The sequence below is a fragment of the Nansenia antarctica genome (assembly GCF_963989245.1).
Source record: "Nansenia antarctica genome assembly, chromosome: 15".
In the NCBI taxonomy this organism is placed as follows: Eukaryota; Metazoa; Chordata; class Actinopteri; order Argentiniformes; family Microstomatidae; genus Nansenia; species Nansenia antarctica.
The window spans coordinates 23331127-23351126 of NC_137685.1; the positions used below are offsets into that span (position 1 = coordinate 23331127).

The following is a 20000-nucleotide window of genomic DNA, read 5'->3' on the forward strand; positions in this document are numbered from 1 at the left end:
ATACTTTTGGTTCGCTCCACTAATGTTACGGAGTTGGCTAGTTAACCCACATCACATCAGCCAAAGTAGTGATACATATAATTCCACACCTGGATACTACTTCATTTCCAATCATAGTTAGCTAGATTACTTACCCCCCCCCGCCCCTAAAGTGTATTATGTCCAGGGGCAACCATTTCACATTCGATTTAGGCTTTTTGGCAATCTACTGAAAGTGAAATATTTCAAGTGGAAAATGGGATTTTTTTTTTGTTATTTGGATTGAGGACAATCACAACTTCCCCGAGCTCCCAATTTAGTTACAATTGTCAAAAGGAATAGACTATGTCTGCAACCAAATTGACAATACTAATGTCGATGCAGAGATTTACAAAACAACCCCAAATAAATATAGGAAATTGATTAGGATTAGGAAATCAATGTTATTGCAGTCAGTAGCTGACTGGATGGAGAGCTGTTGAGAACATCACATTCCCTTATGTCTCTTTTGCACACAACATTGTATTCTTGTGTCCTGTTCTTATCGGTGAAGAGTTCCAGTTTCAGTGCTTACCGCTGTTTGCACATGAAGACAATTACTCCCGGCTCACAAAACAAGCTGTGTTAGTTGACGAGTTAGCGATGTGTCATTGAACGCGGAAATGTATTCACATTTTTTTAAAGAAAAGTTCCAACATTAAATCAGATGCCAACATGCGGACCAAAACACTAGAACGTGTCACAAATTATAAACATGAAGGATTCATGAATTGATTTACATTCTTATGACTTTATGCCACGTCCACACAGAGACAGAACCAATCTTTTTCTTTTTCACTTTACGGAAAAAGTTTTCCGTAAACAAAGTCGTCTCAAGAAATATGTGCGTCCAAACGAAACCGCTGAAACGCTGCACAAATTACACCAAAAACAGATAAGAAGAATGGAGCATGCACAAAACTCGTGCGATGAACAATCACACGAAGAAGAACAATGGCTGAAAATCTAATAATTCTTGAATATAATTTAATAATATAATAACTCAAAATTGAAGACAATGTTGTAGCTGTTCTCCATGTCCATTTGTTGCTGGCGGTGGTAGTAGAGGAGCAGTACATTTTACTGTAAAAGCCCAATCAAGCTCAATAGCTTCTGCAGAACGAACGCAACAACCCTGTAAGGCGCCATTGTTGTTGTTGTTGTTGTTGGCTGGGTTAGCGCATGCGGGTTAAGGGAGAGGTGGGGCTATGGCGTCATCGGCTCTGTAAAGATGCATATAGCTTGTAAAGACGGAAACGCATGGGTGGCGTTTTGGACCCGTTTAAAAAAAATTGCGGATTCAGGCTCCCAGAACGCGGTTCCGTGTGGATGAAACGACAATACGATAAAAAACGTTGGCGGATGCACCCAAATTCGTCTCCATGTGGACATGGCCTTAGTGCATCTGCATTCAGTGCTTGTTGTATTTAGTAACTGCACTAGCCCTGAAATAGATAAAGTATTCCATTTCAGCTCTGTGACACAAAGGGGAGGGGAGCGATGTGTCAAAGAACATGCTGGAACCGCCAGGGTAGCATTTACCTGATGACTCCAGTGGCACAGATGTCAGAGGCAGAATGATGGGTCTACACGTGAAGGGATGATTTGATAGAGCATGTGAATGGTTGTCATAGAAACACACAGGAAACCGAATCCTGTGACTGGTAACTGGTAAATGTTCTTTTTGGCTTTTGATAGCATTTTATTTCATGACTTTAACCCTGACCTTAGCTTAATGCAAGACCATAGCTTTTTATAGCTTAACAGTTATAGCTTAATAGTTTTATTCATTGGCACAAAGGGAAGGTGAAGAAGAGAACAGAGGACTGACTAAGGGTGCATTCATACCTGTAATTTGTTCCGATTCAGGGAGAAAATCTGAACAATATGGTACAATGTTGCACTTGGACCTGGTTCGGTTCGTGTTCAGACTGCAATCTTGACAGAGGAAGCGATCTTCAGGTCTGCTCTGGTTCTGAATACGCCCTCAACACCACGTGCTTGCTAAGAGTTTTGTGATCGGTCAGAATTCGGAGTGTGTCACTCAACTTTTGTTGATTCTCTATTCTATTTTCTGTTAAAACAACACGACGTAATCGTGACCTGGTTATCACAGAGTTTACTATCAATTTCTAGTGTTCACATGCATTGTTAATGAGACGGAGAGAGAGTCATTATATTAGCGCTGAGCGTAAACTCCTCGCAAGCCGATTTATCTTAACATGAGGGCATGGTTAAATAGCATTTTGGGTATTCTTAATGGAATCTCCGATCCGATATGACAGCAATTGAGTATCGGTTTGTGGGGTAACGTGCGTTCTCACTGCAAATGAATCGCTCCATGGAGTGATCTCAAATGGGCTGAGACCAACCTCTCTAGGCGGTCTCAGCCCGGTTGATTTGTTCCGGAACAGAGTGTGATTGCTGTGTGATCTAAGGGGGGAAACGCTCCCGTTTTTTGGAACAATGAGCTAGGTATGAATGCAATGAGGTTAGGACTATGGCACTCTCTGCTGTAAGGGTTGAGGACTACTTTGTGCTTTAAGGGTTGAGGACTACTTTGTGCTTTAAGAGTTTAGAACTATGTTGTGCTTCCAGAGTTAAGGAGTACTGCATGCTTTGCGTAACCCTGTTACTGTGTACATTAGAGAAGTTACATCTTCCTCTTTCATAGCAGTCTTTACACTCATCACTCAAAAAAAGACCTAATAATAATATGTATTCATTATTTATATAGCGCTTTTCTGCGGCTCAAAGACGCTGAAATAGACCTGTCTATCAAATGCTGCATGGGGTTTTATCTCAACCTCAAACTCCCTTTTCCCTCTAATATGTAATGTCAAACACTTCAAACGCAAGTCAACGTCACCCACCCCCCCACCACCCATCCAAAGAGAGATGAATAGCTCTTCTTTTGTACACAACTGCACTGCGTAGACAGTTCTTTAGACTGAAGCAATGTGTAAACCATAGGTACTGTAACTGTGTGTTCCCCTATATGAGCTCCTATAGTCAAGCATAGACTCTGTGGCTCTCTGCATTAAACTACCTCACTATATCCACTACTACAACACTATATCCACTATAAATATTGTATGTCATGTATTTCAGCAGCTCCAGGGATTGTTTCACACAGCTCTGCTTATGGTGGGTGACCACAGAGAGGTGATATTGTCAGAGCTTCCTGTCAGAGCTGCCAAAATCACCAATGAGGACTTTGCCTATACCCACTTTTTTTTTTTTAAGTTATTTTTTCTGAGTGGGGCAGTCCCACTCATATTTTTCTTTTTAATGACAGATATAGTAGAGATTATGACAGGAAGGATGGGTGAGAGAGAGAGAAGGGATGACATGCAGCAGGATATGTCCGCGGCTGGAATCGAACCGGGAGCCCTGCTTAATCCACTACGCCACCTAAGCCCCTGCCTATACCCACTTAAGTGAACATGCACACTAGGGGTGCAACAGTTCAGTTGGCCCACGGTTTCGGTATGAACCTCGGTTTTTGGGTCACGGTAGGCTACGTGTTTTTTTTTTAAATGCTACTGTTTATTTACAAACTGTTACTTTACTTTATTTTACTTACACTTATGGAACTTTAACATGTAGACACATTCCAGAATATGACTGGTATATTGTATAATATAAATATATATACATAAACAAAAAACACTTTCAAATGTAAAAAAAAAAAAACTACAGATTGGAAGCTTTCAAATGATGTGTCATACATTCATCAGAGCGACGCATCTGAGTACTTTGCCCTCCCGTCATGTTCACGCCCCTTTCTGGGTGGTAGAAGTCTGAGGAGTTTGACTGGCGGTCAATGTAAATGTGTGGTCTTTGCTACTTTAATACACTAAAATAAGAAAACAGTATTGTTTTTTAGCTATTAGTCGTCCAAATCCGATGGCCAGTCAGCCAACCAATTATATAGTGTCGTTGCCGATCAATGATCGACGTCGTTATATAGAGAACATTTATGAAATAGGGGTTGATTCTCCCTGTCATCAGGGATTTGTAGTTCTTCATTTAACTTGCCGTGTAAATCCCTAGATGAAAGCGTATATATATATATATATATATATATATATATATATATATATATATATATATATGAAGATGTTATAGCTAGCTAGCTACGATTTATCATCAAAATAATGAACAGCAAGCTAGATCCAAAACTAGGGCCGGTGGAGGAGGGCAATTGTCACATTGGACAGACTACCAAAACAGAAAAATAAAGTATCTTAACGACAGCAAAAGTGGTCAGAAATACATTACCTGGAGAGGCCTGGGGAGACCCACAAAAATCTACAAAGTTGAATGGTGGAGAGGAAAAAGCAGTCGATGGGACAACATCATCTCAGTCACTCTGCAAAATTGGTCTATAACCAAGTGGCCAAAAATGTTGATGCACCTAGTTTCTGCACCATCTCTCCTGTGAAGAATAGTGGTAGCTGCATCAAGTTATGGGTATATTTGTCACTGAGAGGGACTGAGGAGTTTGTCAGGATCAAGAGAAAATTATAACATTTGCTGAGTTGGTAGTGACATCCTAATCTACACAGTGTGTAATTGATTCCTATGCAAATCAGAGGCCTTATAAATAGATAGATATTGATTCCAAAATTATATTAACTATTATGCTTGAATGATGAAAGATGAACTCAATTCAACTTACTGAGTGAATTGTTGATGACATTTTTGTCATTCTCTTTAGCATAGCAAAGGGTGTGAAGACTTACGCACATGAGGTATTTCTGTTTCAATTTTAATACATTTTCAGAAATGTCTCAAACCTTGTTTTCACTTTGTCATTATGGGGTATTGTGTGTGTAATTGATGTCAAATGTAATTGACTTAATCAATTTTAAATTGAGTCTATAACACAGGGGAGGTGTAACACGAAGGGGTGTGTTGACTTTCTATAGCCACTGCATATGTTATTTTATTTATTTAGTGTGTGTCTTTATTGAGTGTGTGTGTGTGTGTGTATGTTCATCTACCCCCCCGTTGATTAAACACCCATATATCGAAATAACAAAACACAATCGAAAACTCCAACCCCTATTTCTACCAACTCCAGCCTCCAACTGCACACACACACACACACACACACACACACACACACACACACACACACACACACACACACACACACACACACTTTTTCCCATGTTGTGTTTCCTAAACGGATTCTGGAGGCCTCGGCTCTTTTTGAGAGCTCAGGGGTGCCTGGGCATCAGACAAGCACAGCCATCCATCTGTCTTAGTCGGGAATGCGGCCCATCAAACCTCCTGGCGTGTCAAGTTGAAATATGAATTTCTCGCTCCGTCCCTGAGTGCTGTGTGTACTGGTGGCCGTCTGGTTGTGGGCATTTGATCTAGACTCTAAAAGGCGTCTTTGGGGGATTGCTCCCACAAGCCGGGGGGCCAACGCTGAGAGCTGAATGATGGATACTTCTCTGCATCGTTCCGACTCTCTTTGGCCTCGTATAAGTTTATGGCCCATTCGACGCCCCCCCCCAACCCGTACCCCCCACCCCCCACCTCCCCACCCACCCTTGGTCTGTAAATTAGGTGTCATAAAGAAAGCGCCCGAACCAGGCCTTACAACCACACTGATCAACCAATTTGTCGGTGACACCTCGGGCACCGGGGAGCCTTAAAGGCACCGGTAAGGACCGAGGGTCTGTAAATTACCCAGCTGCCCGAGGAGGAGAGGGAGGAGGAGGAGGCGAAAGAGTCGGCCAGAGGTAAAGGGGCCAAATCGTAGCAGATTGCATATAGCCGCCTCCCCCCCCCTCTCTCCTCCCCCACCCCCCGCCCCCGCCCCAACCTCCTGCCCGGGAGGAAATAGAAGGGACTTTAGGGATGATGGTGCCAGTGGAGGCTTTCGCCTGATACTGTGCTGGGTACTGGGTGCCCATCTGCCACTCTTAGATCCTTTTCCTTTTGTCCCTTCTGAACCGGGCCTTCTAAAGGGTTCTGTCGTGCTAAATCCCCCTCGTCCTCATTATAGACACAGAGAGAGCTCTAAGTCCAGGGTCTAGTCTCTCCTCTAGAGAGCTGTGGAGCTCCAGGGAGGACTGACAGAAAAGCTATACACAGCCATGACTTATCTTATTGCCTTATCGTACGGGGGGGAACAAAGGGGGAACAAAAGAGCGTAGCACAATCGAGCTTAAATTTCGGCAAATCGCTCCCTAGCGAACGAGAGAACGTCCTCGTCCTCGCTGAAAAGTTTCCCCCACTCACTCGCTTCCAGATGAAGACTTCACAGGGAAAGTTGAGTGAAGTTTTTGCTGTTGAATGGCTGCAAATTGTTATTGAAAAGGTGGCGTGGAACAAGGGATTTGTTTTCATAGTGTCAATAGAGCTTTTCTTTCCTCTCCCAGGGACATATCCAAAGTGTTAGGCGCGCACACACACAGCGGGCAGCGGCAGAGCCCACACACACACACACGCGCACACACACACACACACACACACACACACACACACACGCACACACACACACACACGCGCGCGCGCAGCGAGCCGCAGGTATTGTAAGACTGAGCTGACAGCCTTCACAGCTAGGTGATATATCAAGGCAACCATATGCTTAAAGACACAAATGTACATTTCACACAGACACACACACACACACACACACACACACACACACACACCTATTGTATGTGTGTATGCTGCGTATTTTCAACATCGTCGCTATGATTAATGGGCTTCTTAACTGGGAAACTTGTTCAATGTGACACAAGCTTTTGTCTCAGTGTGTCATCCCCTTCCTCCTCCTGACAGACACAAGAGTCTCTGGAGCCCCCTCTTCCCCGCCCTCCCCCCCCCCCCCCCCCCCGCCCCCCGCCCAGTACCTCATTTCTGGTTGGTTAGTGGTGGGGTAACTCGATAAGAGCTGACAGCACAGTAATGACGAATGCAAATGAAAGGGGCGGGGGGGGGGGGGGTAAATGTAAATGCTACCAGCACAATGGAGAAGTGATTAAAAAGCATTTCAGTGTATTTTATCTCCTAGTGCCGTGCATCCTGGGAAAAGGATTTCAAAGGAGCAGTCTTACAGTTAGGTCCCGGAGCCTCTCGCCAGCACCCATCTCAACATGTCTCCCCTCCTCCCTAGAGGAAGTCTTAGCTTTCTTTTTTGGGCGGCCCTTCTTCTTCTCTCTCTCTCTCTCTCTCTCTCTCTCTCTCTCTCTCTCTCTCTCTCTCTCTCTCTCTCTCTCTCTCTCTCTCTCTCTCTCTCTCCACCGCTGGTGTGTTTGTAGCCTTTTCCAAGTGGGCGATTCTTCTTCCAACTATTGCATGCGAGCAGTTTGGCAGAGTCCTCCAAGAGCCTGTCATTGTCTCACTTAGAATCATTCTATCTCTATAATGCCAGGGCTCAGAGAAAGCTACCGTGGGAGGGTGTGTTATGGGCATTGCCTAGATTTTTTGGGTTTTTCTTCCCTAAAAACTCAAGTGAATTGTAAATGCCAGGCTATGTGAATAGACCAGCGAGAATACCCTGTGTTATGTCATTCAAAATGGTTAGGATAGTGCTTCTGGCAGGTATGTTTGTTTGGTTCTGATGCATCTTATCCACCTAATTTTTCTGGTTTTCTGCTCGAAATGACATGCCCACAGTGAATATAGAATATCTCCACAATCACAAGGGCCTTCATAATGATATTGTTATCAAATGAAAGCTAACACCTGTGGGGTGGCTGTAGAAGTGTCAGAATCAAAATCTATGTTACTGTGTCAGAGCAAATAGAGCTAGAACATTATAAAACGTCTCAAATTCAGTCTCCGCCTAAAAAAACAACAGCTTTTACAGTGAATATCACCTTGGAAACCTGATAATGAAGCCCAAATCATCTAGGAATCAGTACTCCAGGGTCTTATTAGTACTTGTGCCAAAGTCGATGCTAGTAATGTGAGCAAATGCAACTTTGTACCTGTTTTAGTACAGGTATGTTTAGGAAGACACCTATATGTTTAGGCCATTTGGAGATATTTTGGCACCATCTTTGACCTTTGACCTTTCTCATGTATCAGATTATTTAATTTTTTGGGGGGGGGGGGGATTTCTTTGGGTTGGCCGACCAATGGTATGGAAATTCGGCGTTGAAACCGGACATGACACATTCTCCAGTTGGAGAAAACTGGATGTGACTTAGTCCGTGTTTACCGTCTCGGGGAAAAAATGGTGGCATCGTATAGCATGCAAAGTTGTGAAGAAAATGTGATATCGATGAAGAGAATTGATCGAGGTAAACTCTTTATATCACTTCGGATCCACATGGGGGTCCGTTGGCTCCTATGAGGTTTAATGTACCCCCCTGTCTAAAGGGGGAATCATGCCAGTCCATCTACTACCCCTGTCTAAACAGAGTGAATAGTACAAGTCCTGAACCGTCGTAAGGCAGTATCGAGGGTGAGGACTTGACTTCTCTGGAGCTAAGTTGTTATGTCCTCCTCACCTCAGCTTTGCACACTGATGTGAGGATGGATCTAACTGGATCTATTTACTATATCTCTATACCTGAAGTGAGGATGGGTCTAACTCTATACTATCTATTTACTATATCTCTATACCTGAAGTGAGGATGGGTCTAACTCTACACTATGTATTTACCATATCCCTATACCCAGTACTCAGGTTGTAAAAGAAAATCAGGGGGGATGGTGGATTTGATCATATGGGGACAATTTTAGCATCCCCACTGCGCCAGTGGCTTCAGCGTCAGGGACTTGGTAAAAATGTCATTGCATGTGTGTGTGCCCCCTCCCTCCCCCATTTTACTCAATATGCGCAAAACTAAATGTTGAAATAGCAGTAATGCCACGTTCATTGATAAAATGACATAAGGGATAGAAAGGGCGGATGGCTGTTTTAGAAGGGGGATGATTTTAACTGTTTTTATTTCAGGGGGGATGCCATCCCCCCTCATCCCCCCTCAACTCGAGTGCTGCCTTTACCTGAACTGAGAATAGATCTATGTGTATAGTATAGATCAGGATTCGGAACATGGAACAATAGATGGATTATGCATTCTTTGATCTTTTGACTCCAACAACCAACATTCTAGTTGGAAGTCAAGGACTTTAAACATCTCGTGGAAGGGGCGCTTAGCGGATAGCGTAGCGGGTTAAGCGTTGACCATGTAACCGCAGGGGCCCCGGTTCGATTCCGGCCGGGGACATATCCTGCATGTCATCCCTCCTCTCTCTCACCCATCCTTCCTGTCTAAATCTCTACTATATCTGTCAATGAAAAATATGAGTGGGACTGCTGCACTCAGAAAGAAATTCTTTAAAAAAAACAAAAAAACATCTTGTGGACAATAACACTTTGAATCTGCGTGGGTGCATAGATATTCCTACTTCCTTTCTGCCTCCCGCTAAGCTCCTCTCTCTGTCTAAGGGTCTAACACCAAATGTGTTATTCTACGTTGTGAAAGTGTTATTCTATGTTGTTTGGAGTTATGAATAATGGATTCAATCTTTCTTCTAAGGTCCAGAATGTTCTCATTCCAGTGAGCTGTTCCAACTGCAATGTTCGCTACATTAATTTAGCATCACACTTGAGGGTGTCTATGCAGACCTTTCAATCTCTGTCTATGCGGACCTCTTGTCTCTCCCGGTACCCTCTCCCTGTACACTATATCTGTTTCTGTCTGCTAATGTAGCTGCCTCTCTCCTCTCCTCCACTGATCCCTCACTGTCCCTCTCTCCTCTCCACCTTACAGATCCTTCACAGTCTCTCTCTCTCTCTCTCTCTCTCTCTCTCTCTCTCTCTCTCTCTCTCTCTCTCTCTCTCTCTCTCTCTCTTATTCCACGTCTTATGTTTTCATTGGCTTTGACTTATGGTTATGTAAAATGTTTTGAACCTCCTCCGACAGTTCGCTTGGCTCACAGGCCTGGTCTGAGACAACACAAGTGGACTTTTTTTGGAAGATACTCTTTGGGGTCCACTTTTAGCCTGCTCTGTACTCACGATCTGGCCCTCCTGACTCTCCGTAGAGGGCCTTTCAGCGCTGTCAGTTGCTGCTGCATACTAATGACTGACTTCAACTTGAGAAATAGTACAGTCTGTATGCATGATTCAAATGCCTTGCAGCATACATCTCTCAATGAAGATGGAGTTATGCCACCAGGACATCTCAAGTTAAGATGTTGACCATGAATGATTTAAGTCTAACAAATGTAAAGAAAACAACAACTATCATCTCCAATAAATCTTTAAGTACAGTAGCCTAACTCTCCACTACTAAGAGTTGATTTTCACCATCTTTGTCTTGTGTAAAAGTGTAAAAGTATTTTTCGAAAAGAAATGTAAAAGTTGTCTTGTCGAGTCTCAGGAGGTTTACGACTTGTCTCTCATTTAGATCAGATCATAGGAGGACACCCTCCGATAACCTTTTTGCCAGGGTGAAACAATTCAAATGCCTTGCATACATTTGGACTGATTACTTTGGACCCCAGAGCATAGAGTAGCCTATAACGTCGTTTAATAGTTATCACCAGATTACTTTCCGCCAGAAAAGAAGCCAGCACGAACGACCTTAGGGACCTTCTCTTTATATGTCCTTTCTCCCCGGGAGAGGTGGACTGGAGACCCGTATGTGCTGAGTTAAAGGGGATGTTGGGAGTCTGCCTTGTAAGCACAGCTGTCCTCAGAGCTTTAAATCCCTTAATGATCAGGCCTGGGACGAGCGGTCTCCGGGGAGTGCTGTTAAACATGGCCGTGCTCCCCACACCCTCCCCACACCTTCCAATCCCATTTGCAGTTTCTTTTTTTTTCTTCTTTTTTTTAAGAGAGCAAGGTAATGGTGCTTGAGGGTGTAGAACAAGGGGGGAGGGGAGGGGTGAGGGGATGGGGGAGGGAGGAGGGGGAGTGGAGGGGGAGGGAGGGGAGGGGAGGGGGGACAGGTTTTTTTTGGGGACCGGTGGCGGCACGAACTGGCGCGAAGTGTCGGAGGAGAGGAAATAAACGGCTGTCTTCTCGTAGTTACGTGTTGAGGGAGAGGGAGGGTTAGGCTCCCTAAAGACTGCCCTTGTCTGACGAAATGAATGTTAGAATGTTACTGTCCGTATATTAAAGAGTACAGTATAGCCTGCGGCTATAGCAGGAGAGTTTTACTAGCCACACATTAAAGAGTAGAGCAGGCGATACGATGATCATCCTGGACAGGAGATCGTTCAACGCTTGAATCCCTAAACACATCTTAATCCTCCAAACACATCTTCCTCTATGCCCTGCCATTGTGTTATGTAAACCCCTCAAAAAAACGTCGGAAACGTTAATTTGGTTGATTAATCCTCCCCTTTAATAATACCAATTGGTATTGTATTTTATATCGTTGGAAAGCCTGATTAGTCACCTTTACAACGAGGTACAACTTGTAAGGATCATGCATTCGTGGAATGAGCAACACAGCTAAACGTGTGGGTAGTGGCCCAAAAATATTTGCCAAAATCCCCTATATTCTACAACACCAATTGGTATTATTAAAGGGGAGGAAGAATCGACTGAAATAACGTTTCCAAACTTTTTTTTAGCAGTTTAGTTTACTTTGTATATCGTTAGCCTCATAGCATAATTGCCTAAGTCATATTTTGGCCAAATTGATATATCTGCCTAACTCTACTCTCCTAACACTGCTGATTCGCTGTGCATTATTGCCTATGCCACCAGCCTATCAGAATGCTTGTTACATTCCAAAATCACTATCTGCCCAAGTCATCTCTTTGACATATATATGATATAATAGTATATTATATAATCCTATTATATAATATATACATCTTATATAAGTATGACACTACATACAAAGATGCCTCGGCTGACCACAAGTTAAGCATGACTTCACAAAATATGCTATGAGGCTAACGATATGTAGTATACAGTGCATTTACAGTAGCATAGATAGTATGTGCTGTAGTATATGCAGTATGTAGTATAGTATGCAGGCAGGCATAATTCTTCCTCTCAGAGAGGAGCAGCACATGTCACGGCATTGAACAGAAATGTGAAGCTTTAGGGGAGGAGAAAATGTAAAACATATTTTTTTTTGTCAGAAAAACATTGAACCCTGGTCTCTCTGCATCTGCACTCTTGTCTTCTTAAACCGTTTGACAAACCTCAGCTGTCAAAGATATTGACGCCTCTTGAAAGTAGAAAAAAAAAAGCCTTTGCTGCGGATTCCTTAGACAGCCAGAGAATATTGTTTTTACCTCGAAACGCCGAGCACAACTTGTCTACGGTGAGGTGTGCACATGTAACTCACCGTCTTCTGTTTATCGGATGACATTCTGGAAGTTAGCAGTGACAGGTTCTCAGCACACTGTGGAACGGTGTGTGTCTGTGTGTGTGTGCGTGTGTGTGTGTGTGTGTGTGTGCGTGTGTTTGTATTTCACAACTCGAGTTGCACCCAGCCCACTTAAGGTGGACTGAAGTGCCCACTCACACACAACACATCTCTGATATAGTAAAACAGCGATCGGAGTCCGCATCCCATAAATGTTGGAACATTGGTACAATGTTGGACAAGGTCTTCATTTCGCATTGTACACTGGGTCAACACAGTCACAACATTAACAAGTCTGCGTTCCATCACTGTCCATGAACACACAGGAGCACCAGACTCCCAACAATACCACACATGTGAAAAATCCATTACAGCGTGTGTGTGAAAGATGTATGCAATTAGGGATTCAGTTTTACTAGAACACATTCAGTATGCAGTTAGAATTGAGCAACTAAAATAATCAAAAGAATCCTAACCACCCTAACAGAAAATGGAGAAATGGTTCTATGAAAGGCTTCAACATTATCACATTAAACAACTATCTTAACCCGTACGGGGATTTAACGCTATTGCTGTGTTTTGCAAATTGCAAATTGTTCTCTATTCAAGGTAGATCTCGCTTTCAATCATTTGAAATCATTTGTCACGGCTTATTTTAATACGTATCTTGCTTTGTGCAAAATAACAGCATCCGCACACTCAAACACTGTGCAAAAAAAAACATAGTTTATTCCGGGCTTTCAGTCATAGACCTGCTGTGGTGGTATTTTCACTAATATGTATGGATTTAAAATGTTCTCATTAGGGCTCTCTCTACATATACTACACTTACTACACATTGTGTAATGCTACTGTATACATCACAAGGTCGGACACATCATCAAGCTAGAGAAGGTTGGGAGGAGGTCAGGACTCACGTTCACCTCTGCCTTTATTACCACCCCCCCGGGCCCTCATTACTGGCTAAAGTACCCCGACTGACGTCTGGAGACCTCCATTTGTTGATATTAGTGTAACAGTGTGTAATCATTAAATTAAATCAATACCATGGGGGGGGGAAAAGTATAAACTAGTTATGTTTAGTCAGGACTTCCAGAATCATTTGAATGAATAAAGTACATGTTGTAATTTAAAGAGCTTACATATTGAATATAATGTATGCACTCATTGCAATGTAAATGGCTTTGCATAAAAGCTAAATGGCATATATGATATCAAGAATTTTTTTATGTATGTACTGTATATATATATATATATATGCTAAAGGAGGTGATTTGCACAAACTGCAATATAGCGTATCATCATGCCACAAGTTGTGGTTGTGCTTTTCCTTCACAGTTAAACACAAAGTGGACAAAGTTTTCCATGAATGAGAGAGTTTGGCTTTAGAAAACGATGAAATCAGACAGCTTTCCAGTTTTCACTTTTGCTGTTTCCAGTAGTGAAGCTGCACATCTTTGCCTCAGGGGGATGTGCATGAATCCTCAGGCTGTTATAATATATATAATATAGCCCACTCAGCATCACGTTCCGTGTTTGTCATCGCTCTCAGGCAAACATGGGTCTGGATCTCTGATTAAGCAACACATGAATACATTGAGGCATGGCCAATAGCGTCGGGGGAAAGTTCGATATGTGTCTTATAATGTGAGTGTTCTCCTTAAGTGGGACGTTTGCCTCAGTACTTTATGTGTACTTGGAATGGTGCAAATTGATGTTTTTTAATGCGACCACGGTAACCAGTACGCCCCCTCATAAAACTAGGCTTGCTGCCTGGTTTAATGAGATTGGTCTAATTTGAAAGGTAGGGGTAGCACCGAGGGATGGTTTCCTGTTAGAATGCAGGTTTTAAATCCTGGGCGATACTACACACGAAGTCTTGTGGTTTGAGACGTCTCTCCCAGCTAATCACAGAGCACAGCAACGCTCCTTTTAGACATCTAATGGACTGCTGCTAAGGTTAATTTCCAGCCATACATCCCCCGTCAATAAGCAATTAAGAGATGTGGAAACGATGAGGCCCTCAGGCCAGCAGTCATCAACCCCACCCGACCCCCCCCCCCCCCACACACACACACACACACACTCATAATCAATTATTCGCCTTGACATGTCCGTTTGAAACCCCCGAAATAGATTTAGATGTGAAACTGACACATGAAAAGGCCCTGCTGAGTTTCCTCTCTCTCCCATCCCTGATGTGCTATCTTTCCCTCTTCTTTTAGCGGCGCGCCTTATCAATGGAGAGATTCACGGCTAGAACTCCCGCTGGGGTTCTCTTTCGCCCCCCCTCTAGCCCCCCCCCCCACCCACCCCCACTCCCCTCTGATTTCACACACTGTTTCCCTCTCCTCTCAAGGCTCCCAAGCCAAATCGACCAACCCCGCCGCCGCAGCCGCATTCTGTTTCCTCTTCCCCTGCGCGTGAAGGCGGCGAATTTTGCATTCGCCGAGTGTGTTTCATGTGATAATGTAGCAGAAAGGCAGAATATTTAATGCCCACCCACGAGGATAGAGCAGCGACTGGGAAGCATAAAACATTCAGAGTTGCGAGGAAAATGCAGGTGTCTTTTTTGTGTCTTTCATCCGATCCTTTTGCAGCACGCACGCACACACGCGCACACACACACACACACACAGTCGCCGTGGCTACCATCTGCATCACCAATGTCTTCTTGAAGGTTCCATTGATCCGTTTATTCACCAGCCGACTGGGTCATCTGCTCCCAGGATTCTGACTGGACTGACTTGTCATTGATGTAAACACGCAGTGGTGTGATGGTATCTGAGGAGCTGCTGCTCAAAGGAGACAGTGCAGTGTTGTGGGAGACATCCTGCATGTCAAGCAGCTGATGTTGTGGGGGGACGAGGTCCATTTCCCTTTTTCTTCCAGTAGCTCACTCCCTCCCTCCTTTTCTCCCTCCCCCTGCTCCTCCCTCCCTCCCTCCCTCCCTCCCTCCCTCCCCCCCTGCTCCTCCCTCCCTCCCTTCCTCCCTTCCTCCCTCCCCCCCTGCTCCTCCCTCCCTCCCTCCCTCCCCCCCTGCTCCTCCCTCCCTCCCTTCCTCCCTTCCTCCCTCCCCCTGCTCCTCCAACAGCCTCTGACCATAACTCTAACCTTGACCCTGACCTTAATCCTGACACTGACCCTAACCCTAACATAACACTGACCCGGACCCTGACCCCTAACCTAACCCTGACCCTAACATAACCCTGACCCTGACCCTAACATAACCCTGACCCTGAGGCTGGTTGTCTTAACTGACTTTGTTCTCCTCAACAGCGCCTCCCAACAACATCTCAGTGATGGCGGAGAACTGTCCTGCTCCATTCAGCCGCTACCAGGCCCAGAACCTCACCCTGGTCTGCACCGCAAAGGGAGGCAAACCTGCCCCTTCGGTGAGTCATTAACATACACTAGTCCACACACTAATACGTGTGTGTATGTGTGTGCGTGTGTGTGTGTGCGTGCACGTGTGTGCGTGCGTGCGTACGTGTGTGTGTTGATGTCAGTGCAAATTGTCATACACTAGTCCACACACTAATACGTGTGTGTATGTGTGTATGTGTGTGTGTGTGCGTGCGTGCGTGTGTGCGTGCGTGCGTGCGTGTGTGTGTGTTGATGTCAGTGCAAATTGTCTTACTCTAGGTGCAGGTGAGTGTCACTAGGGCTTGCCCTGTGATTGATTATGGACTACTATTGACCGAAATTACACATCATTAATGATGAAATGTACGGTAATCATTAAAAGAAATGTTATTTTTGAGGTAATAGAGGCTAAATTAGGGCAATTCGTCACATCAGAGTGACACAATTAGACGTAATTAGTGTACCTAGAATCACCATGATACAATTTAATAGGGACCCCACCCCTTCAGCTTTGGACTTGGACTTGGAGATTTCTGCAACACATGCTGCTCTGAATGGTGATACACGAGCTTATGGACTCTGCTTGAGTGCAGCTACTTGCTGTTGGTCCCTACCGGGCCATTAATCACAGTCAGCGGGTGGATGCTAATGTATTCCACACCTTTCTCCTGCAATTATGGTTGAACATGATTTTCTGTGGTAGGCCCCCATCCAAGATTTCCATCCTAGGGAAGAATTCTGCTGCTGGTTTTTAGGTCATTACCAGGCAGCTCTACTGGACTTCCTCTGAAAAACCTTGATGGAGGAAATTAGATAGATCTGAAATGCTATACGTCTCCAGTTTCCCTGCTCTCTCTCTCTCTCTCTCTCTCTCTCTCTCTCTCTCTCTCTCTCTCTCTCTCTCTCTCTCTCTCTCTCTCTCTCTCTCTCTGTCTGTCTCTCTCTCTCTCTCTCTCTCTCTCTCTCTCTCTGTCTCTCTCTCTCTCTCTCTCTCTCTCTCTCTCTCTCTCTCCATTAGATTCCCTAAGTAGAAATGGTAATGTTGAGACCCAACTACAGCAGAGAGTGAGTAATTGCATTTGAGTGATCTTGTTAAGAGCCACTATGACTCATCTTCTCGATGCTGTTTTCCCGATGTTAAGTGTATTTCGTCAAACGGTTACCTGTACCTCGAAACTGATTTCAGAGGTAATGTTGTAGACATTGCTATATCTATTGATTGATCCACATTATGCCCTTGTAGCTGATGTGATATAGAAGTACAGTAGGAAGAACAGAAGGACATGTTAAGGCTATGTCAATTACCTTTCAAGGCATATTAGAGTGATTTGATATCGCTTGTTTAATGCACTCAGATAGTCTCTTACAGTAAAGACTTTTGACGTCATTTGACCCTGCAGATCTTAATATCCTTCAACAACACCCCCTCGTTGGAGCCTTTGAACTCTGATTTGTCTCACAGTTAGACAGTTCGAAATAAGACTTGTTCCATACAGAGTATTATCAAATAATCCTATCCCTTCAAAACATAAATCGTCTCTAAGCCAGCCCAAGCATAGATCGGGGACTCCATACAAAAGCACTTAGAAGTTCAAGCATTAAGACGAGGCATATAAAACTCGTGTTAGGTTAAGTGAGGTAACAAAAGGAGCAGCATGTTGAGGCCGGAGATAAAGAGGTAAGAGCGGGAAGGTTCAGTTGTGCTAAAAGAACGGGTGAAGTATCTGAGGAGACGGCAACACCATAAAGTCTGTCCAAATTATTTATACTTTAAGTAGGAAAAGTAGATCTGTGTTTGTAACATAGCCAAGCCATTACTCAAGTCAGTGCAAAGAAATGTGTTTTGAAGTTTGGGATTTACTCGATTCCGCAAAAGTTGTAATGTTTTCATGGAGAGTTAATCACCCTGCCTGCCAACCCAGGCCTATACAGTAGGACTAAATCAAAACCCAGTAAACTTATTCTGACAGGACTCACTGATATATTTTATAACAGGAGTGTCTCTAGACTCCCCAATTTCTCTTTTATCTCCTCTGAGATCGAGTGCCGTGCTCCTTAGCCAGTGGAGGAAAACATTAATTTAAAAATGAAATGAGGGGGAAAAATGTGTCTTTAAACTCCATTGAGAGAGACACACCAGTACAGATTGTGACATATCCAATATATTTTAGATTGGGGTTTTTTTCTCTCTGTATATTAAAGTATGTATACATATCTCAACTACACAGGCTCATGTGGGCCTCGAATGCCTTTATATGTGTAAGCAAATATCATGCTATAAAGGGATGTATAATGACTTTCAAGTGTGACCAATAATATCCATGAAAAACAAGTAGCATAAAGGCATTCTCATTAGTTCCATTGATGTTATTTGTGTTTTTGTCAAAGCCATGGGATGTTATGAAATCCCACTATTAGCTGTTTAGGGATCTATTCCAGTGGTGCAGCGTGGCCGGCGTTTTGTGACTGTATTACTTCAAACGCCTTTTTCTGCCGTTTGATGAAACTAATTTGGTCTTTGTCAGTAGTGCTGTTGCCTTGGAGTCTGTTCCAACCAAGCTGTTGTCAGCTCTATTTCAAATATGTCTTTGTCAGCCGGGTATGACTTGCTACTCTGAACCGTGATCAAAGAATCGCAACGTTTATGCCAACACCGTTTAAACAGCTTTCGACGATGTTTTAGAGGTGTCATTTTGGATTCCAACAACTCTAATTACGTGAGCCGCATTTATCATGTGTGTGTGTTTATCGTTTAGAAACAGTATTAACATTTTAGCTTGTATCAGTTGAAGTGGTATCATTTAATGGTTGAACAATTTGAGAACTGTTCTGTTCGGTAAAGCTGTTGATAAAAGCGGCTTAATGGTTCACACATTCAGACCGCACACACAAGGTTTAGAGAGAAACGGGAAGATAACAATGGTCTATTCTTTAACTAGATACAGCTATACAGCAGCAGTTGTATTCGTGTAGCAGTTGTATTGTATATAGTGTGTATAAGTTATTGATGTTCTGTACAGTAATCTTTCATCCGATGTCATTGAAACAAGTTACTCGCGTCTCAATAATAGTTCTCCTGGTTCAGCCATAGTTGTCTTGTGACAGCCTTGGGAGCATTGTCAGAGCACAAACAATCAGTGAATAGATGGAGGAACGATAATGATAGCTAATAAGAATAAGAGATGATTAAGGCCACAACCCCTCTCCCACTCCTTGTGCTCTGTCTGTCTTTGTCTGTCTGTCTGTTTGTCTGTCTGTCTCTCTCTCTTTCTCTCTCAACATTCAAGTGTTGGGGGGGGGGGGGGGGGGGTCAAGGCAGGTGGTGTTTGTCGTTTAGGTGATTTTCTATTCACCGACAAAATGCCAATCCTTTCCTCTGTAGCGTACTAGCTTAATTCCACCGCCTCCAAGACATTGTGCTCTCTGTAACTGCGCCAGAGCTGTTTCGAAAAGCAGAATGAAGCTGCCGGGTTTGTTTCCTCGGCCTCATTGTAGAAACACACCGGACTGGACTGATGCGTTTGGAGGGTGAATAACAGGAGTGTTATAATTGATTATCACTTTATTTGTCGACAGAATCTCTGTCAGAGGCCACAGAGAGGGACCACTGAAAACACTCAACGACAGCCTCCCATTTCAACACGGCGCCAATAGCACCCTCAACATCACAACTTCAACTAAATGTGTTTACAGCATTACTGGGTTCAGCGTTGCAGCCTCAACAACATTACACCACAGGGAGAGACAACACAACCTCAACATCACAGCTTCAACATGACAACAGAGAGACAATACTACCTCAACATCGCAGCTTCAACAACATGACAACAGAGAGACAACACTACCTCAACATCGCAGCTTCAACAACATGACAACAGAGAGACAATACTACCTCCACATCGCAGCTTCAACAACATGACAACAGAGAGACAATACTTCCTCAACATCGCAGCTTCAACAACATGACAACAGAGACAATACTACCTCCAGATCGCAGCTTCAACAACATGACAACAGAGACAATACTACCTCCACATCGCAGCTTCAACAACATTACAACAGAGACAACACGACCTCAACAACATAACCTCAACAACCTGACAACACAGAGACAACACAGACAACACTACCTCAACATCACAGCCTCAACAACACAGCTTCAACATGACAACAGAGAGACAACACAACCTCAACATCACAGCTTCAACAACACAACCTCAACAACATGACAACAGAGAGACAACACAACCTCAACATCACAGCTTCAACAACACAACCTCAACAACATGACAACAGAGAGAC

At 43.8% G+C, this 20000-nt stretch overlaps 1 protein-coding gene across 2 annotated transcripts in view; it reads left to right on the forward strand.

Moving 5' to 3' along the window:
* The window catches only part of igsf21a (immunoglobin superfamily, member 21a), a gene marked incomplete at both ends in the record, with an annotated part of 184822 nt that overhangs the window by 140126 nt on the left and 24696 nt on the right, over positions 1-20000 (forward strand). For both annotated transcript variants that reach the window (XM_080545555.1, XM_080545556.1), the window contains one exon: positions 15612-15727. In XM_080545555.1, coding sequence (XP_080401681.1) covers positions 15612-15727 — 116 coding nt within the window. The remainder of the gene's footprint in view (positions 1-15611; positions 15728-20000) is intronic.